This window comes from Strongylocentrotus purpuratus, unplaced genomic scaffold (assembly GCF_000002235.5).
Source record: "Strongylocentrotus purpuratus isolate Spur 01 unplaced genomic scaffold, Spur_5.0 spur5_contig_866, whole genome shotgun sequence".
NCBI lineage: Eukaryota > Metazoa > Echinodermata > Echinoidea > Camarodonta > Strongylocentrotidae > Strongylocentrotus > Strongylocentrotus purpuratus.
The window spans coordinates 2375833-2403386 of record NW_022145575.1 but is presented as its reverse complement, the minus strand read 5'-3'; the positions used below and the strand labels follow the sequence as shown (position 1 = coordinate 2403386).

General features: G+C 38.2%; 1 protein-coding gene across 2 annotated transcripts in view; it reads right to left on the bottom strand.

Moving 5' to 3' along the window:
• Positions 1 to 21515, bottom strand: part of LOC115919899 (serine/threonine-protein kinase tousled-like 2) — a 38277-nt gene extending 16762 nt beyond the window's left edge. Inside the window, exons 1-6 of one of the 2 annotated variants that reach the window (XM_030974514.1) lie at positions 21337 to 21515; positions 19011 to 19259; positions 17412 to 17490; positions 16738 to 16766; positions 12871 to 12954; positions 11280 to 11390 (exon numbers count right to left, since the gene is read on the bottom strand). In XM_030974514.1, the coding sequence (XP_030830374.1) occupies positions 11280 to 11390; positions 12871 to 12954; positions 16738 to 16766; positions 17412 to 17490; positions 19011 to 19166 (459 nt within the window). In that variant the 5' untranslated portion in view covers positions 19167 to 19259; positions 21337 to 21515. Of the gene's footprint in view, positions 1 to 11279; positions 11391 to 12870; positions 12955 to 16737; positions 16767 to 17411; positions 17491 to 19010; positions 19260 to 20980; positions 21100 to 21336 lie in introns of those variants that run through there. The other variant, XM_030974520.1, reaches the window with a different exon arrangement.
• Positions 21516 to 27554: the final 6039 nt, after the last annotated feature.

Genomic DNA, 27554 nt, shown 5'->3' with positions numbered 1-27554 from the left:
GCTCGTTTTCAGTTGTCATTTATGGTATGGCGTCTGAATTGGCAGACTATGCAAGCCCTTTCAGTTTCAGCTGGCTGGGGCGTGTCATATTTCTTAGATAAGAACTGTCAAAACATGTCTGGGAAATGTAATCACGTGCAGGAGGGAGAGAGAGATAGAGAGAGAGAGGGGGGGGGGGGGGGAGGGCAGAGAGGAAAGTAGAAAGACGGGGTTAGGTAGAGGTGTGGAGGACAGTGACCTCATGTCATTTACTTGTTAATCAATCAATGTTTGACGGGACTTGTAAACATCCATGAAGGGTGATGTCTTCAGATGACGAATCAAAGAATAAAGGATAAAAGGAAGGGAAATACATGTAGATATTAAAGATTAAATGATATCAGAGATAGGAAATATATGGAAAGAAGAGGCGACTGTAAAGGAATAAAGTATACAAGGAAATAGATGGGAAGAATCAGAAACTGGATAAGAATAAAGGATTCGTGGGAGAGGAAATCTACATGGGAGGAAGAGGAGACTTGATATAAATAAAAGGGTTATAGGACGTACACCCCCGGCCAAGGCAATTATCCCCTCCCCCTCGGAAAATTACCCCCTTTGATTTTCACCCCCCCCCCCCCCGAAAAAAATGCAAATTATCATCAGGGTGGACTTCCCCTTCAATGGACCGGGGGGGGGGGGCGTATATTTGTCCTTGGGGCATATTTGTCCTAGGGGAGCTAATTTTCCTCCGTGGATATTCGTTCCCGGGGGGGGGGGGATATTTGTCCTCGGATGTTAAAGCCCGCGGGGATTATCGTTCCTGGGGGGGGGGGGGTGGTGGTTGTCCGAAGGTTCGTAATTCCGAAAAATGCAATAGGGTTCATAATCCGAAAATGAAATAGGGTCCATAATTCCGAAACTGGAAAAAGGTACCTAAAAAGAAACGAACATTAAAATGAATTCAGGAGGCCGAGACGGCCCCCCCCCCCCCCCATAAGACTTAAGAGATCCTAAATAACTGTAGAGAGAGACATAGACGGGGAGAAATAGTAGAAGACAACAAAAGATAATAGAAAAGTATAAAGGACAAATAAAAAAAGGAAAGGAAGGAATGAAGAGAGGAATATTAGAAAAGGAGGGATAAGAGCGCAATCGGTGATATAGAGTGAAAGATAGAAGGGGGTATCATTATTGATTGATTAATAAGGTGATAATTGGAGGTCCGAGGCCATCTCACCGATTTCGTAATATTTTCTGATTCATTTATTGTTTGTTCGTTTGTTGCTATTTATTTGGTATTTGTTATTGGCTCCCCTCCACCCTCTATCTTGTATTCATGGGATTAACCGTCTCCCGTTATTATGGGAACAAAATGTACATCATATTAACCCCCCCCCCCTTCCCGCTGGATCCGCCAATGCTAGTGTTTACAAATAAACTTGATTAATTTTAAAACAAACAAAACGGAACAGGTCAATATATTTCACGAGTTGTATAAACAAAAATAGTTACAATAGAGGATCTCCTTCCCCCTTTCTTTCTTCTGCCTCTCTTCTTTATTTCCCTTATTCTCATTCTCTCTTTCTCTTTTATTTTGGCGGGGAGGGGAGGGGGCCAAGCACGCTCCTTCCCCTGGATCCGCGCCTGTATTTCAGGCTTTTCTTGAGCGTTTTTAAATAAACCACGTCCGCCTTCTAATGTCAGCTAGTGCTTTGAATCTTGCCTAAACATTGTAAATGGATAATTTTGTTAATATTTTCTCTTCATGTGTAGCCTGATAACCCAGGCAATACCTCATTTGCACTCAGCCATTAGAAAGAGAAGACGATAGAAATAAAGCAACATAACATATGGAAAGAATTATCTTGCGGCCGCCAAATAATCTAGCTATATTTCCTCACGTTATGATGCAGTTAGAAAGAGACATAAAACAAAGAATAACATGAGAGATAGAAAGAGAAGATAGAAAGATAGAAACAAAGAATAATAACAGGAAAGAACAGAAGATAGAAAGGAAAACAAAGAATTTCAAAATGAAAATAGAAAGAGGAAATGATAGAAGTATAAAAGCAAAGAGTAACATACAGAAAATAGAAAGAGAAGAAGGTGGTAGGATAAAAACAAAGAATACCATAAGGAAAGGTAGAAAGTGAAGAAGATAAAAGGAAAATAACATAATCATGATAAGGAAAGATAGAATTATCTGGCGGCCGCCAGACAATTATGACGTGGTTCGTAAGTATATGTGAATTGTATTGGAATGGGAACAATACAGTTCAGTTCATCTGAAGAGAGAGAGAGAGAGAGAGAACCCCTTACACATCAAAATGTGAGCTGAGCCTGAAAGAAACCGGACTTCAAGAAATCTTTTATGAACAAATTCTAAAGGTCCCCTTATTTCAAAGAGAAGTACATGGAAAGCAACGCCTTTGTCAATGCCGTTGAAAAGGCTGTAGAGAGGGCTATTGATAAGCACATAATGAAGTTCAATCAACGCTTGGACCAGCTAGAGATTAGCAGCACTCACACAATGGAGGAGATAGAGCGCGTCGATGGAAAGGCGCTAGAGCTTGAATCTTCACTGAATACGAAGGGAGCTGAGATCGACCGTTTGAAAGACGTCATTGAGAAGCAGTCAACCTCAATTCACAACCTTACACTGGCGATGAATGAGGCTGATCAATACTCTCGCCGCAATTGTCTGAAGTTTTACGGCGTGAAAGAGAGCAACACGGAAATCACAGATGACGTCATCTGCCAACTAGCGAGTGAACGACTGGGCGTCAACCTAACAGCAGTCGACATAGATCGTTCACATCGCGTCGCTCCGAGGGGCGGAATCGCAAACGATGCCGGGTCTGCAGACGCCAACCCCAAGAACAAAAGACCTCGCGCCATCATTGCAAAGTTTTGTTCATATCGTGTACGGAGCGCTGTCCTGCGTGCACGTAGGAAGCTGAAGGGCACAGGCATGGCCATCGATGAAGCGCTCACGTCCACAAACCAGGACCTCCTGTGGGCAGCAAAAAAGCACCACAGAGTAAACGAGGCGTGGTCCTTCGACGGACGGATAATCGTCCTACTCCCAGCCACGAACGGAAAGACAGTAAAACGAACTATCCACAGCAAACGTGATTTGGACAAGTTATAGCAGTACTGAGTGATCACATGTATCATGCTGATACATTCCACTCCTGAACATTTCTACTTTGACGTTGAACTTTGATTTTGTTGTATTTGTTGTTCTGTTGTTTGGTTTTTTCTTTCTTATTTATTTTAGTTTTAGTTAGTTTTGCATGCCCGTTAAATACTGTGATACATCTGACTTTAATGTATACAGTTGTATTGCCAACGAATTAAACTCAAATATAGATGATTTAAATTTTGTAAATTGTCTCCCCTTTCAAGAAGTTAATAATGAAGATTTTGAACGATTATTCTCACCTGTAAATCAATATGATGTCTCTCTAAATGGCTTTAATTTTGAAGATGAAAGTTTGAATGAAAATGAAGAAGACACACATTCAAATCCTCCTGTAAAGTATTATTTATCATCTGAATTTAATGAAATTATAGATAATTCAGTTAATCAAAACTTTAGCATAATTCATTTTAATGCCCGAAGTATGTTTCGTAATTTTGAAGAAATACATGCCTATCTTTCTAATCTTCAATATCAATTCTCAGTCATAGGAATATCAGAGACATGGATTAATTCCAATTCACATGTTCCTTTTGTAATAGAAGGTTATACATTTGTGCATGTTGACCGTCCGTCCGGACGTGGTGGTGGAGTTGGTCTATTTATTCGAAAGGACTTGAATTATAAACTTGTCCAGTTCTCTGAACAATGCGAAGGTGTTGATTGTTTATGTATAGAAATAGATTGCAAAACATCTAAAAATATTGTTGTAGCGATTATTTATCGTCAACCTAAATCAAACGTTATTCAGTTTTCTTCTTTCTTTGATAAATTAATGAATTATAATGAAATAAAAAATAAACGTGCATATTTAATGGGCGACTTGAATATTGATTTGATGAAGAAATACACAAACTCGCAAATATTCGATTTTATCAATACAGTCGCATCATCTGGTTTTTATCCTATAATAAATAGACCAACCCGTGTTAATTCAAGGCCAGCAACAAATATTGATAATATTTATACGAACGTCTTTTGTAGCTCCATTATTCCCGGTATTTTTGTAACAGACATAACAGACCACTTTCCTATTTTCTATATTTCACACTTTTTAGACAGGGTAAATAACAGTAAATCAAAGTCATTCTCATTTAGAAAAGTCACTATTGAAAATTGTAATAGGCTGAGTGTTGATCTTGCAAATGCTGATTGGTCTGAAGTATACCAGGAGAATGATACTGAAAGGGCCTATGATGTATTTTATGAAAAGTTTATTGGCTATTATAATGAACATTTTCCTGTACAAACTAAACATATTAAAAAACGCAAACGAAATAGAAAACCGTGGGTATCTCTTGATATGTTAAAACTTATTAAAACGAAAAATAAATTGTATAAGAATTACTTGAAAAGATCGATTCAAGCAAACTATGATAAATACAAAAAGCTCCGTAATATGGTCACAACTCGTTTACGCAGAGCAAAAAGGGATTATTATTTTAAAAAGTTTGACTCTGTAAAAAATAACTCTAAAAAAACATGGACACTTATTAATGAAATTTTAGGAAAGCAAAAGAGTGCTGTGGAAGAAGGAAAATCTTTTTGCCACAATGGTTCTTACATTAGTAATCCGGATGACATTGCGGAAAACTTTAATGAATATTTTGTGAACATTGGATCAAATATTGCTAATTGTATTGCGGAGGATGAAAATGCAATTGATACATTTAATGTTTATATGGGCCAACCATCGCCACATATATTATTTTTTAAACCAGTTACAAAAGAAGAAATAATAGATATTGTAAAGTCAAATCTTAAATCTGGTAAAAGTTGTGGTTTTGATGAAATTGATTCAATAGTTGTGAAACATATACTACCTTTTATTGTTGAACCACTACTTTATATTTGTAATTCATCATTACGCACTGGTTGTGTTCCTTCTAAGATGAAGATATCTAAGGTTGTGCCAATTTTTAAAAAGGATGACCCGAGTCTTTTTACAAATTATCGACCAATTTCAATTTTACCTTGTTTTTCTAAAATTTTGGAAAAGTTAGTTTTTAATAGATTATATGACTATTTATTGCAGCATAACTTTTTATATGATAGTCAGTATGGCTTCCGACAAAATTACTCAACAGACATGGCAGTCATTGAAATTCATGATAGAATAGTTAAAGAACTTAATGAAGGTAAAAGTGTTATTGGCGTATTCATGGACCTATCCAAGGCCTTTGACTCCCTTTCACACGATATTTTATTACAAAAAATGCAGTATTATGGCATTAAAGGTCTTTCCTTAAAATGGTTTCAATCTTATTTATTACATCGACAACAATTTACAGTTTATAACTCACATAATTCGTCTTTCGGTAATATAAACACAGGTGTCCCTCAAGGGTCAATTCTTGGACCATTACTATTTTTAATTTATATTAATGATATTGTGAATTCTTGCCATGAATGTGACTGTATTTTGTATGCGGATGACACCTCACTCCTTGCCTCTCATAATGATATTGAAGCTTTAGTTGAATCTTTGAATACAAGTCTTGCCCACATATCAGCATGGTTTAAATGTAATAAGCTCTCTTTAAATACTAGTAAAACCCAATGTATTCTGTTTAAAAAGGGTGGTGTGCAATTTAATGTCGATGATATATTGTTGAAAATAGATGCAGTTCCTTTGAAATTCTATGATTCTGTTAAGTTTTTAGGTGTAGTATTAAATAGTAGTTTGTCTTGGAAGGATCACATTGATTTAGTACGCTTGAAGATTTCACGATTCATAGGGATTTTAAGTCGATTGAAGTATGAATTGCCTAGTAACATATTATTTCTTCTTTATAATGCTTATGTTTTGTCACACTTGTCGTATTGTAACTCAATATGGGGTAACACATATTCGAGCCATTTACATAAACTAATAATATTACAAAAGAAAGCCATACGAGTATGTACGAAGTCCGAGTATACTGCTTCTACTTCCACATTATTTAAATTATTATATACTCTCAAATTACAAGATATAAATAAGATCCAAATTGCTTCGTTTATGCAACGTTTTCACTCTCAAACACTCTCCCCATATTTAATGAATATGTTTGTAAAAAATAGAAATATCCATAATTATAATACAAGATCTTGCAATCATTTTCACCGTTGGACGTATTTAAATAATAAATCAAAATACTCATTACGCCACACAGGCCCAATCCTTTGGAATAGTCTAAATTTAAGTAACTTTAATATTCAATTTAATAACTCATTTAAAAGGCAATATAAAAAATATTTGATTGGAAATTATTGATTTTTTTGTTGTTGTTGTTTTTGTTGATTTTTTATTTTGTGTTTTGGTATATGATGATACAGTATTGTTGGTACTTGTTATTTTTTTGCAATATATATTCATACATTATTTAAATTGTAGGGTCGTACACTCTTACAAGCCTACCCTTGGCTTTTTACGTACGCCTCCTTTTCCATTCATTTTTACAATATTATTATGAAACTTATGTATTTATTTTTTGTACCATTTTTACTAAATGTTGTATATAATGCTATTGTGTTTTATATTTGATGTTGTTGTATTTTTATGAATTGGAATAAAGATTGAAATGAAAGAGCCCGATGACGAGGGCGCTGGCTGGGAGATTAGAGAAACAATACACCTTTTATGAACCAATTCTAAAGGTCCCCTTAATGGTATTTAATGGCATTAACGGATTAAATACTGATTGCATATAGTGCTCGATAAAATCTTGGGTTTGGGCACATTTTCTGATGCAAGTTTCACGTCAATTATAGGACAGGAAGCAATGTGTTTGGACGTGTCGTATGTTTATCATGATGTAAATCCTACTAACATCGTTTGCCATTATGGATTATTTCGGATATGAGAGGTGGTGAAAAGAGTAGAAGAAAGATTGGGAAAGAATGAAGTAAACATTTTGCATGAAAAAGCGGGTGAAATAGATGATCAAAATTAGAGGAAGAAAGAGGATGCAAGAGAGAGATGGAGGCTGTTGAAAGATCAGAGGACTGAGTAAATGATACGTTAAGGTAGAATGAGAGAGGATATATGAGAATTGGTGAAAATAGTAAAGCAAGCAGTGGCGGATCCAGGGTTTTCCAATTGGGGGGGGGGGGGGGGGGGGGGGGGGCAGAAATTTAAACATTTTTTTCTTGTTGCTCGAGGGGGGGGGGGGGGTAGTGTGAGCACTACAACTATAATCATGTTTTACTCAACAGCCCCTCCCTGCCCCCTTCTTGAGAAAAAAAGTAACTTTGTGGTTACCATCTTATTTTAAAACTTGTTTGGGCAGGGGTGGGGGCCGTCAGTGTTTTTTGCCAGGGAGGAAGGGCCCCCGTTGCCCCCCCCCCCCTCCACCCCTCTATTGGAAAATCCTGAATCCGCCAATGCTTCCTAAATTTTGTTAATTTCCAATCTAAATGGTCCGTACGCTCTAATAATTGAACAATGGTGTTCTCATGCCACGTGGCATTACTCTGTATCGTTATCCAGTCACAACAACGGCTTGCAAAATAATGACATATTTATTACATTCCCGCCATGTCCCGAGTCGGCGCTCTCGGAACAAAGGTGCGTAACACTTCGCGGTGTTTTAGAACTTTGGTGTTGATTGACATGACACCACATTTAAGATACGCAATCGGCCTATACAGTGCCTCCCAGGAAAAAAAAACGAAACCGACAATTGTCAATGTTTTATCATAACTTAATCACAATTATAAGAGGAGAATGGGTATGAATAAAGGACACTATAGAGAGAGGAAAAAGATGGAGAGAAGAAGAGACTGGATAAATGATACTAAATAGAAGGAAATAGATGGAGAGAAGAAGAGACTGGGTAAGAATAAAGGATACTAAAGAGAGAGGAAATACATGGAGAGAAGAAGAGACTGGGTAGGAATAAAGGATACTAGAGAGAAGGAAATAGATCGGGATGAGAAGAGACTGGGTAGGAATAAATGATACTATAGAGAGGGGAAATAGATGGGGAGAAGAGGAGACCCGGGGAAGAATAACTAGAGAGAGGAAATAGATGGGGAGAAGAGGAGACTCGTTAAGAATAAAAGATACTAGAGGAAATAGATGGGGAGAAGAGGAGACTCGTTAAGAGTAAAGGATAATAGAGAGAGGAAGTAGATGGGGGAAGAGGAGACATTGACGTTGTTATTTTTATGCTTCTACTTCTTTCTCTTGTTTCTCACATCGCAACTATCTTATTTTTAGTATGTTTGAATATTTACACACATTCGTTCTCATGATTAACCCTTGACATCACTTGGAAATCGATAAAATAAACCTATGATTTCAGCTCTGCATAGCAGTTTTTTCAGCATGTCCGTACTCATCAATATTCATGAGCGCATAATCACGCACGCTGTTATGTTGGCAAGGCTCCAAGAAGTCATGTCATATCGTGGGAACCAAAACTTTCTCCCTGCCTGGGTACGTAGAGACCGTACATTGCGTAACATACACTTTCTCTGTCATCAAGTCACACAGAAGAGATTGAGATAAGAGTCGAGTTGTTAAATGATTTAATTATGTCAATAAGATAAGAGATAAATTTGTTTCTCTGGGGACTTGCTGGTTGAAGACTGGTGGAATGTGACATGGGCCACCTCACGTTGAAATGTGAAAATCGCGCCGATCGATATTTCGGGGGAGGGGGGAGGGGGGGTGAGCACTAATTTTTGTTCTTTCTTTTTGGGGATTAGTGAGCCTAATTTTAGGAGAGTTCGTTGTGCTTTGGCATGCGAAAGAAATTGAATTGGCTTATCGGCAATCTTTACAAATCAATATATATATTTTTTTTAAAGAAACATGATTTTCAATGCAAACTCATGGACAGTGCTATCAAGAAATGACAAAGACCGTTTGAGACCATGAAAGATAGAGCATTTCGGAGTGCGATCATGTTATGACTTACGGACGGTTATGCTTCTCCAACTCCAACATTAGTAACTGAGCTGATCGAGGCGATTGGAGACGCCGCCCGCCGGCGAGCATCAACTGGTCAGCTAATTTTTATAAGCCCACGTTTTCGCGCGGCGCGATCACAACCTTAGCCGTCGACAGAAATATAAGGAATGAAAGCATTTCTCCCGGCGTCATTCATCGTTTAAGTGATTAAACAATTATGGCAAAGCGACGTGCGAATCCTTTCCGTTTGATACATGACAAAGGGAGTGACGTACGTGATGGTTCATTACGAGACTTTCTTGAAAATCTCGTGGTACATTTTCGTGGTAATTACCGCCATTTGTGTACCGCACAGGGAAGAGTTACCGCGGGAGTACCGCGGGACTCAATCTTGGATTGATTCCCGCGAGACCCGGCGGTAATCTGTCTACTTTATTTCGAGCAATACTGTACATATATGACCCTTTGATCTTTGACCTCATGACCCTAAAATCTACTCAGTTCATTGGCTCTGCAAGATGTCCTGAGTTAAATAGTAATCCATCTGTCAGTTCTAATGAGAATGTGTTCACAAGCTATTTCTGCATACATAATGAGCCCATGACCTTTGACCTTTGACCGTACGAACCAAGAATCTACTCAGTTCATTGGCTCTGCAAGTAACATACATGACCTAATTTTGGCAGGAATCCATCAATCGGTTCTTGAGAACGCGATCATGAGCTGTTTTTGCATATATAATGTGCATTGTGGCCTTTGACCTTTGACCTCGTGACCCCAAAATCTAATCAGTTCATCTGCTCTGCAAGTAACATACATGACCTAAGTTTAGCAGCAATCGATCAATCGGTTCTTGAGATAACGCAATCACGAGCTGTTTTTGCATACATAATGTGCGCTGTGGCCTTTGACCTTTGACCTCGTGACCCCAAAATCTAATCACTTCATCGGTTCTGCAAGTAACATACATGACCTTAGTTTGGCAGCAATCCATCTCTCGATTCTTGAGATAACGCGATCACGAGCTGTTTTTGCATACATAATGAGCCCTGTGACCTTTGACCTTTAACCTCATGACCCCAAAATCTAATCAGTTCTTTGACTCTGCAAGATACATACATGACCAAAGTTTGGCAGGAATCCATCAATCGGTTCTTCAGATAACGCGATCACGAGCTGTTTTTGCATACATAATGAGCCCTGTGACCTTTGACCTTTGACCTCGTAACCCCAAAATCTAATCAGTTCATCGGCTCTGCAAGATACATACATGACCAAAGTTTGGCAGGAATCCATCAATCGGTTCTTCAGATAACGCGATCACGAGAGCGGGACGTACGTACGTACAGACGGACGGACGGACGGACAACCCGAAAACATAATGCCTCCGGCTACTTCGTAACGGAGGCATAATAACACAGGATGGGATCACTACATAATGCCACACTAGTTATCCACTTCAAGACAAAGTATGTAAATATTTTCGTACAAATTAACTAAAATACAGCCCGTCTGTTTGAATAGGAACTGACCATTATGTAATATGATATAATGAAAACATTTCTAAGTACAAAGTGCAAATTCATCAACTTAATATGATATATATTTCCATGTGCATTATTCTCTGTATTTTTCCTACAAAGACATAACTGACATACTTTCTCATGGTAGAGAATTACAAAGAATGATACAGCTAAAGATATCAGGCTGCATATGATGCGGTGGGGGGCTTCACCTTTTTTTCCATCTCCCCTTTTTTCCACCTATCCTGAATTCTATTTGCAATGATCTTTCATGGGCAATACTCTGATTATTACCAGTACTATTCATTTATTAATTATTACTGTCAACTTTCATTTGTCAAACATGCCTTGACTTTATCAGAGGGCTACATATGTATGTTGCAAGTCATATCATATGACAGGCTATCCCTCTCGGCAACTCATACCCATATATGTCTTCATCATAATGCTGATATCTTGAAGCCCCACTGTACTACTTGTAGCTACTTGCTCCCTCTATATAGAAAACAATGCCTAATCGGTGACCCTTGGTCCCCCATGATCCTCTTTTTCTTATGTTAATTGAGAGTTGAATTGATGAGATAGCCACCTGTCAGTGACCACCCTGGGTGGTCTAATCCCTCCTAGCCAAACGAGTACAGACAACCTTTAAGTTACAGTTTATCTTGTATACCTGAGTTGATATAGAGCTGCTATCTGAAAACCTTGGTCTTGCTGGCTTTGGTGATTGTGACGAGTGGGAGATGTAGTCATTGCTGTTACCACATGGTGAAGACATAATTTGCTGTAGATACACATAATAAAAGTAAATAAAACAATCACATTTATTACTGCACGCTTGTACATTCCTTGACTCATAAATGACATCCGCATGTGCATCCTAAATTTTAAACACCGTACCTGCAACTTGGAAGTATGATACTCAAAATTTTGATTAAGCAGGCAGTTTCAGCACATTCATGTAATAAATATGTCATTCCTGAAATATTTGAACATGACATTTATTTGAATGTTAATGGCCTGATTTCAAAATCTCTACTATACTCGGAGTAAATTTTCAAAGGTGTTATTAACAATACACCGACATGACTAAATGTACATGTATAAATAACATAAAACAATGCCCTGTAATATGATTACATCTGAGAACTTGTCCATAATTTATAGCCAAGTGATGACTCGTAATGACTCATGATGACTTTCGATTGTCATTGTATGAATACAGATATATGCAAGTCGTTGACTCAAATTATAACAAGTCACAAATGTTCGACACTGTCTATTTGGCTGCTCAAAAACCGGGGTCTCGTTTCATAAAAACAGTTATCAATAACAAATGTTAAATTTCTATGGCAATTTTCCCTCAGCCAATCAATGCCACAATTTCAGTAGCTTAGCAGTTATTATAACTCGTTATTGATAACCAGTTTTATAAAAACTTAGGAAAATATCTCCAGTGGTCCACATTCACAAGTTTCACAATGCAGTTTAACTTTATATTTACACTTAATTTGTTTAACCATCACTTAAAGGTAAAGACCAGTATTGGAAACGCCCCAATTTCAAAAAATGAAATAGAAGCTCTCATTACCAATCATGTAAAAGAATATGTTTTGACTAATACATGATGATAAAAAATTTGCCGGGAAACCTCCTACTAATTCATATATTTGGTAAATTTGTTTCTCTCATGGTCTGTGAGAGATATAGGGTAGTCCCATATACATCTTTCTGTGTATAGTGCTTGTAACTTTACAAAGAATGAGCCAAATTTCTTATCATTTTGATGATTCCAGAACCTTGCAGTACATCTATGCTAGATGATCAACCTTTTCTGATCGATTCCCCAACGTTTCTTTCACAATACAATCGTATGACCATAACTGGTCTTTACCTTTAAACTTTCTTCCAGTGAAACAAATATAAATAATATTGCTAGTAGAGGAAATAGAGGTGTCATGTTCTTGTGGATACGTCACAGGATTGTGGATCCCAAGGATCGTCGGTTTGAGTCCCGCTACAGCACAAATGTCCTCTGGCAAGATATTAATCTACATCTGCCACCCTCTAACCAGGTGTAGTAAATCGGTATCACGTAGGAATACATGTAGGGGCAGGTGTGTTAAAGCCAGGGTGATAATACTAGTTTTTAGGCTCCTTAGGTATCTTTTAAAATAGATACATGCCCAATATGAATGTAGCTATTATGATTGTTTTTATTAAAGCTGGTAAAATTCCTTGGAGACAGAGATAAGATAACTTACACTAGGATATGCGCTGGGTGGAGGTGACTTGGGTAAGATACCTATTCCAAGACTGGTTCTTCCTGGACTTAATGATGTTGCTGCCTGGAAATTCAAAGTACATTGATTGACAGTGATTAGTATGACCTGTCAGATCAATTATTAATACTACTAGCAGGACCCGCGGAAATCCGCGGGATTCTAGAGGGGGGCGGGGGGTGTAAATAGATATAGAGAGACTGCCTAAATTAAAACCACCAAGAACTTTATTTGCCATTCAGGCCATTATAAAAATATACATGTTTAGCGTCCCCGCCCGTTTCCTTTTTGGGGGCCGCCTTCTATTTTTTTTTTTTGAAATTTTTTTGAATTTTTTTTGAATTTTTTTTTTTTTTTTTGAAATAAAAAAAAAACAGCGTCCCCGCCTGCTTCCTTTTTGGGGGCCGCCTCCTATTTTTTTTTTTTTTTTTTATTTATTTATTTATTTTTTTTAATTTTTTAATTTTTTGGAATTGTTTAATATTTTTTTTTTTTTTTTTTTTTTTTGAAAGAAAAAAAAAAACAGCGTCCCCGTTTGCTTCCTTTTTGGGGGCCGCCTCCTATTTTAATTTTTTTTAATTTTTTTTTTAATTTTAATTTTTTTATTTTTTGAAAGAAAAAAAACATGAAAAGCACTGCTAAAATGTATTTCTGATTTAAAAAAAAAAAAAAAAAAAATTGTCGGCCGCCATCTTGAAAAATAGCCAGAGTGTCAGGGAAAATGTACGGAGCGTCCATTTTGAAAGAAAAAAAAAAAAAAAAGGGCCTCCTCCTTCCCATTTTTCGAAAAAAACAGGACGCTAAACATGTTTTTTTTTTAATTTGGCCTCATATAAAAAAAAAAAAAATGATCCAACTGTACCTGTAGTTATTCTATAAGCCACTGGAACTGCGTAGAGTTCCGTAGTGTGGCGTACCGACTACGCAGAAATTAGGCTGCGTATTAATGGGAAAATAGTCCCTGCGTAGGTTATGCGTAGGCTGGCGTACAGGTTTGCTTATGGTTGCTTACTGTGTAGAAAGCTTTTACTGCTTTGACGATCTGGCGTAGGGTAGCGTACTGTTGCGTAGTCAAGTAGCGTAGTGTTGCGTAAAAAGGCGTACTTTCTGCGTCAAGTTTCTACGCCGAAAGTACGCGAAAAAAATTAAACATGTTGAATTGTTTTCGTTCATCTTGCGTACCCAGTTCCGTCCCTCAGCATATAGTAATGTAGGCCAGCGTAGTTGGTACGCAACACTACGCAACTCTACGTATTGACCCCACGCCAATTAGTGACCCGCAAGTGTCACAAATAAAGTATTAAAAATATGCTCATCTGACCCTAATTAAACGCCTAAAACCCCCGAGCTTTCGGGGGTTTATGGACCCTTGAAACCCGTGGACCCCACGCCTATACACTCAACTCGCTGCAATCTGATTTCTCCCCCCCCCCCACCAACTTTGAAGAACGTAACCCTGAGCTTTTTGGGGTTTATGGCCCCTTGAAACCCGGGGACCCCACGCCTACATTATATATACACTCAACTCAGGACCCGCGGAAATCGCGGGATTCTAGAGGGGGGCGCAGGCAGAAAATTAAGATTTTCATTTCGGGGGCTCTATTTCAAATTTTTTGAAAAATTTTCGTGGGCTACTTTTTTCAACTTTCGGGGGCTCTTTTTTCTGGGGCTACTTTTTCATTAATTCATCAAAGGATATAGGCCTTCACTTTGTTGAGATTGTTTAGAAGGCTCAGGTACTTTCAGGCTACCTACTTCATAATTGCCTATTTAAAAAAAATAAAAAAATTCTAGTTCAATAACTAAGTTTTCATGCATTGATTTGATGCAAGAACTGTAACATAATAGACCCTAGATTGTGATTATTTCTGACCATGAATTTCGATAATCATTCTTCAAAGTAAAATTTTCACAAGAAAATCAGGTAGTCGTTTAAAAACGTAGACATGAGTAATTCTTTTACTAATTCTTAGCTCAGGTTTCGTAAATCTATTCACGAAACTATATTGAAATCGCGGCAATAATGATGCAAACCAACAGATAACAATTTCAAAGTGTCAAATCTCTTCGACTCGAGCTCAGCTCAGCTTAACTCACACACACTACAGCGTAACTCCATAGCTCGAACACCGGCGCCGCAGGCGTCGGACGCCTGCGGTGCTCGGTGCCGGTGTTGGAGCTTCCTGCAAGCTCGTCTCAACTCACACACACTGAACAGAAGCCCTGCACTGTATGAAGGCAGCTTGCGACTAAACTGTCAGTCCAATGGTTTTCTTGTGAAAACTTTCCTTTAGAAAATGATAATAAAAATTTAGTATAGGTCTAGACTATATGGCCGTAGTAATCATAAAATAAGCTTTGATTTCATACCTCCATTCACGAAAACTATATCAAAATCGCGGCAATCATGATGGAAAAAGGTCTCAAAGTTTGGACGTGGACGGGATCGAAGCTCGTATCTCTGTGGCTTGTGCAGCTACTACAAAGGATATCCTATAGAAAGATGCTTTACTCGGGTAAGCCCGACCGTGTGCATCGTGCATTTAATACGCAACTTAATGTGAGTTGCTCGTCGTCTGTCGTGTGTCTAAGGATGTCATGTTGAATATCCATGAGGTATCTCTGTCGTCACGCATATCCTGCATTATGCATGTCGCGTCCGTTTTCGCCCTGGACGTCGACACGGAGGAGGACCTCGGGCGGAGTATAGCCAATTCGCTAGAGTAGACTCTCCCGCGGACGATGGCACCGGGCACGGGTACCCCGAGGGCAGGGTTCAGGAGGAGATAGCCGCACCAACTTGGGTCGGCGATCTCATTAAAAAACAATAGAATACAAAGGCCGGCGGAGACGTCGCGCCCCCCGCGGAGCCTTAGCGTATTATTATTATAGATGACAACATGGAAAAACAGTTGTTTATCTAATAATGAGATACAGAGAAAAAGAAAAAACAAGGGAAACGCTCTCGCCTGCATTACGCAATTCAGTATGATGAAAAATGGAGGTTGGGACATTATTCATAGGCAGGGTGGCCCATTAGCAGGCCCTACCCCCCCCCCCCCCCCCCCCCCCCCCCCCCCCCCAATGAAATCCTCTAAATATAATCAGCATTTTTAAGTGAATATTGACCAAGAGCCATCGGAAGGATTATTAACTATAATTTGTACCAAGATTAATAATTGACCTTGACTCTGTGACCTGGGATTTGCGTCTTAAGATTTGTGATACTTGATAACCCTTGTGTACCAGTTTCATAAAATTTGAACAAACACTTTTGAAATTATGCTAAAATTTCAAAATCTTGATGTTGATGCCACAAAAGAGTCTAAGTTTGTTGACCTGAAATGACCTTTGACCTTAATTTAGTGACCTGAAATTCTACTCACATGATTGGGGATACTTGATAACCCTGTAGTGTAAGTTTCATTGAATAAGAACTTATACTTTCAAAATTATATTGAAAATTCAAAAACTTAATCTGAGGTTAAGTTTTCGATGATGATGCCACAACATAGTCTAAGGCTGTTGACCTGAAATGACCTTTGACCTTGATTTTGTGACCTGAAATTCTGCTCACATGATTGGGAATACTTGATAACCCTTTCGTCCAAGTTTCATTGAATGAGAACTTATACTTTCAAAATTATACTAAAAATTCAAAAACTTAACCTTAGGTTAAGTTTTTGATGTTGACGCAGCCGCTGTCACCGGAAAAGCGGCGCCTATGTCTCCCTTTTTTGCTACGCAGGCGAGACAAAAACTAGTTGCCTATGGAAAGCGAATGGCAAAAATTAATTAACCAGGTAGCAAGCTGTTTGATGAACATTGGGTTGACACTGGATTACTTACCTTGAAATATTCACTAATCTTCTTTGGACCTGAAATTAGGAGAAAATGAAATAAAATAGATATGATATAATCTTTATCCAGTAGTTATCGGTACATTAACTACGCTAACAACAACAACAAACACAAATTAGTGTATTGTACAAATTATTTCTAACTTTGCACTTCACATTAGAACATAGATGTTACTGAAGTATTACACAAAGAACTCAAAACAGATACATTTGAAGTTTGAATATGTTACTTTCATTCCCTAATTAGAACCGGAGTAAATGATCATCATCAGTCTACCAAGACATCACCAAAAGATTTTAATTCAGGATATTATTCACTTTTACAATACCAGGGTATGCCCTTAGATAATTAGATCCTTATACAAGTGTCCTGCAAGGAATTCACACGTGCAATATACTTTTATTTAACACAGTGAAAGTGAAATCATAAGTAGAGCTCACATTCATGTATAAATAGCAGAATTCACAGAACGTTTTAGCGTGTGGCCTCATTATACTCACGTGCACTTATTAAATGTCCTTGTTTTCTCTTTACATGCACTGGAATTTTCTCCAGTATATTAATGTATTGTGAAATACACTTGTACGATGAGTCAGAGCTGTTGTACAAACAATATTCATGCATCTCTATAAATCATTGTAATTGTAGAATTGCAATATTACCTGATGGATCAATATCTTGTCCTTGTCCTTTTCTTTTCCTCTTCTTTCTCTCCTTTTCTGGGGTTTCTGCCTGCATGACCTGTAAAAATGAAATCAGAATCGTTGTAATAAATGACAATCTGCAGATAATAATACTTCAATCTTAAGACAAGTCATATGAAATTCCTAAGTTACAGATCAAGATATTTCCCTACAACTATTTTGTAGGAGTTGATTTAAAATATGCTAGTTGACGCAGCACCTGACTTGTACTACACTCTTTTACACATCACTGCAAATAGTCAAGTATTAATAGGCCTCTGGGCCATAGAAACCATTATTTTCATTGATTTTGTGAACTGATCATTTTCTCATTTCGGGCTATTCTACCGACTCCGAAACAAACTTTGTATGAATCACAGATATCATACAATGTCATACTAATATCAATGAATGATTTGACAACAAATTCCTTATTCAGACAAGGAATTCCGAGCAATCACATTTTCTTTGACTTCAAACAATGAACCCCATATGACATCTTAGAACTCTAACCTTAATCGTATATTGAATTGCAACCTCAGCTCCTAAACCTATTTTTGATGAAGTAGAGCGTAAAGCAAATGTCGCTGGAGGCCTGGAACACTAAACGTATGGACTTCCTACCGTAGGTCCAGGGTGCTCCATAAACAAAATTCCATTCCTCTAAAGAGGAAGATTCATACCTTCCACTGCTACATCTATAAACCCATTGTGGATTACCCTAAGATCAACTAAACCATCACAGAAGATTTTACATTTAGAGCATTACATCTAAGACTTTTTTCATTTGAGGAAGGACAAATTAAATCTGGTCGTTTGCTGCTCTCTACTTGCGGACAGGAGGACTGCATTTGTTGATTGTTGTTGGCAGTAGAAGAGCAGTAGAGGATAGCTATATTATACGTTTCACATGTACCTGTATGTAGAGTTTGGCTAACTTTGGGTGCGTTTATCGGGTCTTGCCACTAGATATGTACATATCGAACCCCACTATATGAATGTGATTTTTGGAATGTCGTGTTTATCGTCTCTTTACGATTCAAAATAAAGGCCTCGTCTCTGCGCAGCTGCTTTGCACCGTTTGACCCGGGAAGCAGAGAGTTGTTCGGAGATCAACTAGGGCATAGCACATGGTGTGCACTATTTCGCTGACCGGAAATTAGCCGGGAAAGGTCTGATTTGTATGTGGGGTTCAAAACAGCTTTGCGTTTATCATGTCTCAGAATCGTGATTCTAGCTGTATGTCATATTCAAAACACACCTTTTTGCGTCTTTAGAAATGCCCATACCTAAAGACGTTTAAAAAAGGCTTTGCGTTTATCACCTTCAAAATTTGCCTGAAAGACGTTTGAGAAACCTGATTCTAGGCAAAAATTTGGTGAATAAACGCACCCTATGTCTCAGTTGGACATACCATAGCATATGTTCTTTTATTTTGTACTTGCCCTACAAAGCAGTTCTTGCCATACTCAAACCAGGTTGGTCAATTTCTCCTAATCAATGGGTCTGAGTTTCACCATGCCTATATTGGTTTAGGAGCAGGGTTAGGTTATTTGACGAGTGCCTACACGTACGTACCTCTAAATCATCACTGGGTGAGCCGCGGCTACAAGTGCTGGTGCTATGATTGGAATCATCAGCTATCATGATGGGTTGCTGCTGAGAACGGTTGCCTTTGATGCGGGCTTCCAGCAGCTCCAGCTTCTGTGGATCAAAATGCCTGAACTCCTGCATGATGGGACCTTCGTCCTCGCTAGTTACCGCACGAAACAGATCTTCTACGATGACAGTATGATCGGCAGTCTTTTAGGGAACAGCTTTGCTTCACTGGCATAAGGAAATAAAAGGAAATATTATATTAACACATCGACTCCTGAATTGTCTCATTTCCATAGGCTAAAACCCGGAACCACTTACATGTAGTTCCCGTCGAAAATGGGTTCATCAAAATTAAAGAACATCCATTTTGAAAGTAAGTTACCTGCTAATACCATTAACATCGAGGCTTCATTAAGTTGCGAGGTGGTATACCAGAGCAGGTATTCTATGACATAAAGTTTAATATGGTTCACACTTCTGTATCTTAATAACACAGAGCTAAGTGTAGAACCTTCGCTGAGCAAAGGTGCCATTCATTAAAACAAAACAAACATGGCATATCCAGGGAATAATTTTCCTGGTATCGCATCGCAATTTGCTATGCATTTTTGCATGACTGCTATACAAAATATCTTTTGTGTAGCAGTTTTCTTCCATAGAAATGTACAGAATTTCATTTGAAATATTTATCCATCGGCTGAAATTGCTAATCAAAAAATTTGAGGAAAATTATTCCCTGCATATCTACTTCAATTTGAAAAGCCGAACAGAAAATTTGGATACACATGTCTGTAAAATTGAGATATTGTTAACAGGTAAACTCTATGCGACTACAGTGTATGTCCATTTTGATTTTAAGTCTGTTAATAGATTCAAATACCATGGACAGTATAGGACAGGGTTTGTTTAATTTTAGCTCGAAAGGGAAACCCAATTTTGGAACTATTTGTTCCATATTTACTTTCACTTTATATCAATACCATTGAAGTACATTTTTTGTAACAAAAAAAAAGAAGAAAAAAATCTCAACCCCCCCAAAAAATGAGAAAAACCCTGAAAAATAAAATGTTGCCATGACAATTAATATCAGATATGACTCATTTTCATTGTGCTAGAGGTCTAAGTAAAGTCTTTAAAATAGAGACTTTGCCACCAAGTGCTGAGGAAAAAACCAGACTCTCCAGAGGCTTGAGCCAGGATAATTGGCATGGGCATCGTTTCACAAAACCGTCTTAAACAAAAGTTAATCAACATTCAATTTCATTCCAAATGTGTGTATTATATCTAACATGCATTTCAATGGGATGTCAGCGAACTTGTACCTAGTATCACCAATGATGATTTCGTAAAATGATATCAATGAATGGAGCTCCCCACATGGAAACTGGCCAAAATCTACTCTTTTAATTCAGAAACTGACATCACAATGGAGCGATCATGTGTGTGTCTCACTGTATATCTACTGGCCATCGAAGACAAAGCATGTGCGATAGGACACTTATGTTTTTGATGCACAGAAAATAAACAGTCCTAGAGTCTAGGCCTAGAATTTTGAAGGAAAATGGTGCAGATTCTGCATTCGTAAAACTCAGACGAGTAATTTGGGGGACCAACCAACCAATAAGGCAATATCAGAGACGCCAAAATTCAAAGATCAGCTATGCGCGACATATTCATGACTCGGCACGCGAGCAGGGGTATAACGTACGTTAAGCGTTTTTCGAAATTGCCCGCACGAGTCGTGCGGGAGAGCATTTTCAGACCCTACGTCACGCATGATGCGTGACACAATGGTAGTTGGTAGCTCTGAACTTCTGAAGTGTGAATGTGATTCACTGATTGTGAATCATATTCATAACAAAAATAAGAATTTGACATAATGCCAGACAAATAATCTATTTTGTTGACATCAACCTGCATGTTCACTTTTGTATTTTGTATAGGCCTACCTAATACTCAACAGGCTAAATTTTTCACCATGCAACATTTGTCGGCCATGTATCTGTCTGCTTGGTCGAAGGAGGGCCCTGCTAAACTAGCACTGAAGCTGCACACACGAGCACAACACAACGCATTTTTTACCTGGCCGAAGTCACATCAGACAGCACCGCACAAAATACATGTGAAGTCGCGAAAAATACTCTCACATAGCGAGTAAACATCGAACGATTTCACGACTAGTACTTGACAGAAATTAACCATTCAGTTGCAGTTAGGTCATTTAACACACATTTCATCATATAACTCAATATCTTCGCAAAATCATGTTATTCAAAGGACAAATTTTGTGGCTGAATGTGCTTACCTTCGTGCTATTTTTCGGTGAAAACAGTTCATCATGACGTCACACAATTCATGGACTTGATAATCGATAATCGGTCAGTTCGCGGGGTTTCCTCGCGGACTTCTTGCCGAATGCATTCTCCAGAGGAAGTACGTGAGTCTCAATGAGAGGTAGTTGATTTTTGTCATAACAATTTTGAGAATATAAAGCAAGCATTAGCTTTGTACCTAGATTCTTACAATAAAAAATCAAAAGTTTCACTGAAAAAACAGTTTCCACCATCGACTAGGCAAAATATTGAAGGAAACTGCAAGACAATTGTGAATAAGGTTACTGACCTTGACCTAAATTTTTACGACACACCCGTCTGGCTAGTGGAAAAGTCCAATGAACCTCAGCGCGCGCGCATAACCCTCAGACGACCTTTGACCCAATAATCGATAAAATGTCAATGAGGCATGAAGATCAATCTCATTTGCATATTGGGTTTGAACTTTCTGACCTTTAAAGGTTGCATGGTTGCGGCGGCGTGCAGATGGATTTATTTGTGTTAGCAAAAACGGGATTTCGCGCGAAAGTGCAGCAATATTCTTTGTTGCTGAATTTCTTGAGGCCATTGTTCACGCTCTACAGCTGCAACGATACAGTCCTGGGACATGCAGGTAGACTATATACAGCTCGATCTATATTTTCTCCAATCTTTGAAATCCCCAATCTTTGAAATCCCCAAAGTCTATATCTGTCTATCTCTTTCTTTTTATGTCTCTGTCGACTGTCGCTAACTTTGCTCTAGGTCTCTGCTTCCCCATCTTTCGTATTCTAGCTCTCACATGATTCTCCTCTCTATATCTTGCCATGCTAGCTCTCTCCCTCTCTCTCTCTCTCTCTCTCTCACGCTCCGCCTTATACTCTCAATCTCACTTGTAAATCAATTCAGCTACATTATGTTCATTCCGATTGAAGTGATGATCATCAGTACAACCAGGCGGGCGGCGATTTCTTTTCATAACCAAGGGGGGGGGGGGGGACGAAATGCGAGGGACGATCGAGGGAGCAGTGGCGTAATTAATGAGCAAAAACCGCACCCCAACTAACATGTTAGATGCAGGCAGTGGCGGGCCCCTCCCCTGGGAAAAACACAGGCAAAAACACGTTAAGTTAATTTTACCTTTATTTGGTGACGGGCCCACTCCCCTGGGCCTCAAGGGGGGGGGGGGGGGGGGGAGGGTCCGAATTTTCAAATTTTCGAGGGCGACAAAATTAGTATTGCTCGCAATTTTTTGTTTGTCTAAACGCTGCACTTTTGGGCCCTCCAGAGCCTAAAAGTGTGTCGCAGTCCTTAGTCAGTATTTGCTATACATTTTTGTTGGCACTGTTTCAAATTATCCGGGGGGGACGATCCCCCCCCCCCCCTTAACAAAAATCGAGGGGGACGTGTATCGCCTTGGGCGTGTTAGACTGTTCCAAGTACCTCGTGCGGGTAATTCTTACTAATGCCCTCTCTAATGTGTATTATTTGTATACTATTATATCCTGCATCAAAAACGTTTTGATTTTTGATTGGTTGAGAGCTCGTCATGTGACCAGAAATAGTTCCAAATATTTCAAGGTTGTTTTGAGAAAGTACTTTTTGGGAGTCGGTAAAAAAAAAAAAAAAAAAAAAAAAAATCTGTTTCCTTCCAAATCTTAATTTAATTAACAAAAAAATATTTGAACTTCCTTTTCGAAAAAAATTGAAATCTTTTTAAATTCAAAATTTTATATTTTTCTCAATTTTTTTTTTTTTTTAAATAATTTAAATACATTTTTGATGCAGGATATAAATCAAATATACCATGCCTTTTATTCGAGGTACTAGTTAAAACTATGGGCCTCGGTGACTCCAATAGTACTTTTGGAGCCACCTCTTGCGCATAGTTTTAACCAGAACCTCTCAAGAGTCATGACAGTGTATATTTGTATACTATATGCTTCTACTATACTACCTCTACTTCTGCCGCTGCTGCTACTAATAACGATAAAGATAATAGTATTCGTAATAATAATAATAATAATAATAGTAATATAGGCCTAATAATAAAGGATGATGATGATGGCCAATTTGCCTACCTTGACTTCTCTGTTAATCCCTTCGATATTATAGGCTAGTCTAAAGCCGTCGCACAGTGGGCCAGGGAGGAACCAAAGTGCGCCAAAACTAAGTTTGGGTGATTTTTTTTTTTCAATTTTTTTCTTGCCCAGTTGAAAGGTAATACATAGAGGAATACCTCAGTAAAATATTTAATTCCGTTATGCACAATAAGGGTATAAATTTACTACTTCAAACAGCAAAATCCTACATATTCACAGTTTTAGTGTAAAAGTGACTTATTTTATAAATCTTTCAATTCAACATGAAGTTTTTAAGTTATTGATATGAAATTGCTCTCACATATTCCTGATAGTTCATTTCGTTGAATGAATGGGTTAAAATTAATAGAAACACAATCTTCATGATATATTATAGGGTAATTCACTGAAAAATGGACTAATTATCCATGTTTTTTATAAATCCAGAAGAAATGTTTAGATCTCCGCAGTGTACCGCTTAAATTTTAATACCACCATTTCCTCTGATGTCTAAGCTTTAAGTTGATACCAAATTTGGCTGCCCGATCTTGCCCGTTGTTATGTTAGAGCCGATTTCCCTTGCCACATTGCCCCGAAAAATGTGGGTTTTGGGGGTCCGCGGCTGAATCATGAAGGATTCGTGGTCATAAATCACGGCGCGAGGGGGCGCGTGACACTTATTCTGACACCGCGGACCGAAATAAACACATTTTCGGGGCAATGTTGCAAGGAAAACGGCTCTAACATAATAACGGGCAGAATCGGGCAGCCAAATCTGGTATCAACTTAAAGCTTAGACATCAGAGAAAATGTTGGTAATAAAATTTTAGCGAAAATCCCTGGAAATCCAAACATTTCCTCTGGATTTATAAAAAATAAATCCCCAAACATGAGTTTTGGCGCACTTTGGTTCCTCCCTGGCCCACTGTGCGTCGGTCCTCTGGTTGCTTTAACTGACAATCATTTATGCTTTCTTAGCAGTCAGGTAAAATAACCACCACTACATACAAAGACCTGACTATTTATCATTCATACTCATGTATAGGCCTATATAATCGGCTTCACTGAGTTTCTATACGTAGAGACAATCAAACAAGCAATAAGAGGTGCAGTATTATGCACCTTTATAGATTTTTATCTAAAGAAGTTAATGACCCTTTTCTTTTTAGAAAGAAGACAAAACTGCTGCTTTGTTTCGTCACTATTCTTCCTGATGTATCATAGGTATTATGATTATGTAACTGATAGCCCGGTATACATTTGAAATCGTCATATGCATGCCTGAGGAATGGGAACAACCAAATAGACAAAATGATGGTCCCGTATTGTGCCGTACGCAGGATTTTTTCAAGGGGTGTTTTAAAATTGGATGGCATCATTAATGTGACCCAGCGAAGTAGAGAAGCAACCGAAAAGGTTACAGAGTGTGGGAGTGGGTTATTCAATCAAATGTCGTGAATTTTGATATCCTAGCTTCAAAAAATCCTGGGGTTTTTTCCCTGCATTTCAAGTTTTCACCGTCCTGGGGTTCCCCTGCATTTCAAGTTTTCACGTTTCTCTTTTTTTCCCTCCACGTTTTTCAGAAAATAGAAATCATTATGTATATGTTATGAGCACGTTACAACTAGTGATACTCGACAATTCACATGTCAGATCAAGTAAAATGTGAGGAACCCAGGCGCGTACGCAGGATTTTTTCGAAGGGGGGGGGGGGTTAAATTTTAAAATCGCGCCGAAAATTTCGCAACGACCTAGCCATCCACTGAATAAGCGGGGGGGGGGGGGGGGGGGGGTAAGAGGATATATATTTTGTTTTGGTCCCAAAAAATTTGAACGACTCAGCCAGCCGCTGAATAAGCGGGGGGGGGGGGGGTCGAGGGGGAGGGGGGGGGGTTAAGAGGACATATATATATATATATATATATATTTTGGTCCCAAACGATTGCGGGTTTCTCAATTTGCAAAACAAGGAGGCGAAATTGATTTTGCGAGAATTAAAACATACCAAATAGAAATTGTGGACAAATAGGAGTATATCCATGAGGGATTATTTTTGTTCTTCAAGATTTAACAATCACCTTTACCCGTGGACTAAGGCGTAAAACGATGGCCGGTTTCTCAATTCACAAAACAAGGAGGCGAAATTGATTTTGCGAGTCATGGTTACCTCAAAATCATTTTCAATGATAGTATACCCCACCCCAGCCGAAACACAATCTCTTCCCCTCTCTCTCTCTCTCACACACACACAAACACACGCACACACACACACACATGCTCGATACCCCTCTGTTTCATGTGAAAGCCTGATATCATCAAAGGGTCGTTTTTTTAATTTTGTCTTTCTTTGTCTTTCTCCGCTTAAAGGGCCTATAACATCGAAATACAAGTGTATTTCTGTTGGTGTGCAGTCCTGCATACATCTCATATTTTGATATGTAAACTTCTAAATTTGTTTCATCGATTTTTAAATATTTTTTGAAATATTTGTTTTTCAAACTTGCTAAGCTCCACCCCAAAAACCTCCAGATCTCATTCCCCTTGTGACATCATCTGTCAGTCATCAATGAGCTAACTTTAGAAAGCGGCATGTAACTTTGCCAAAGTTGACCACCTGTTACAATACCACAAACAATAGCAATATATAAGTTTCTATGTCAGACATGTCAGACTAAACTAATATTCTAGAATAGACAATGGTATGTAATTTCCCCCAGCTTAGCACACGTTAATAATATAATTACATGCTTCCATAGATAATGTACAATACATCATCATTGCCTTTGTCTTCCTGGTGATGCTACAGCATGTCTGACAAAGCAACTTGTATGTTGCTATTGTATTACGAATTCACAGGTGGTCGACTACGGCAAATATACATACCACTTCTCAAGTTAGCTCATTGATGACTAACAGATGATGTCACAAGGGGAATGAGATCTGGAGGTTTTTGGGGTGGAGCTTAGCAAGTTTGAAAAACAAATATTTCAAAAAATATTTCAAAATCTATAAAACAAATTCAGAAGTTTAAATATCAAAATATGAGATGTATGCAGGACTGCACACCAACAGAAATACACTTGTATTTCGATGTCATAGGCCCTATAAAGGGACACTATGCACTACTAACTACTTGCACCCTCTATATAGCAAACAATGCATAATCGTTGACCATTGGTCCCCCTTAATTGGTCCCCTTTTTCTCATGTTAATTGAGAGCTGGTTTGATGAGATAACCACCTGTCAGTGACCATGCAGGGAGGTAATCCTTCCTGGCCAAACAAGTGCAGAGGGGCTCTAATGCAACCATGGTAATTATTGATCCAGGATGCATCTGAACCAAAGTAAACTGACAGGCAAACCTGTATAACTATAGGATTTCTGTGAAGGGGCGGTCTCTGAAATATTCATAACCAGCCTGGTCACTTTATTATACTTGATCTAAGCAACTTAATTGATAAAGCGGTAAAATAAGCGTAGGTATTATTAATAATAATAATAATAATAATAATAATAATAATAATAATAATAATAATGATAATAATAATAATAATAATAGCCTAATAGTCCACTCAAAATTTTATTAAACCGAAACGGAAATTCTTTTTGCCCAATTGATCGTGAGCCCGGCAGCCACTGAGCAGCGCCAGATCGACGTTGCTCTATCCCTTATTGTTCCTCATTAATATTCCTCATGAATTATCTAATGTTCATTATCTCTGCAATAATTAACGCTTATAAATAATATCAAGTGAAAGTGATTTAAATACTATAGCAGAGGAGATAATCTTCCAATTAATGAAACCTGACCGATAAATGTTTGGTGATACACTTTGACAGAATATATGTACATATTGATTTAGTTGAAATTGCATTTTTTTTTCCTCTCTTTTATCACAAAATTGTGCACTGAACATGCAGACCAAAGGCTGAAATTGTTAAATATACGAAACGAAAACCCATCGATACCGTATATCTTTATTGTAAAATAGTTTCTTTAACATAGCAGTTTAGCTTCTATTCTATTTTAACAGTCAGAGTCATGAACAAATACTAAAATATGACTTGCAGGCGTGCCAATGACAAACTGACAAAAGACAAAATGGAAAAAAAGAAATATTACTTGAAAG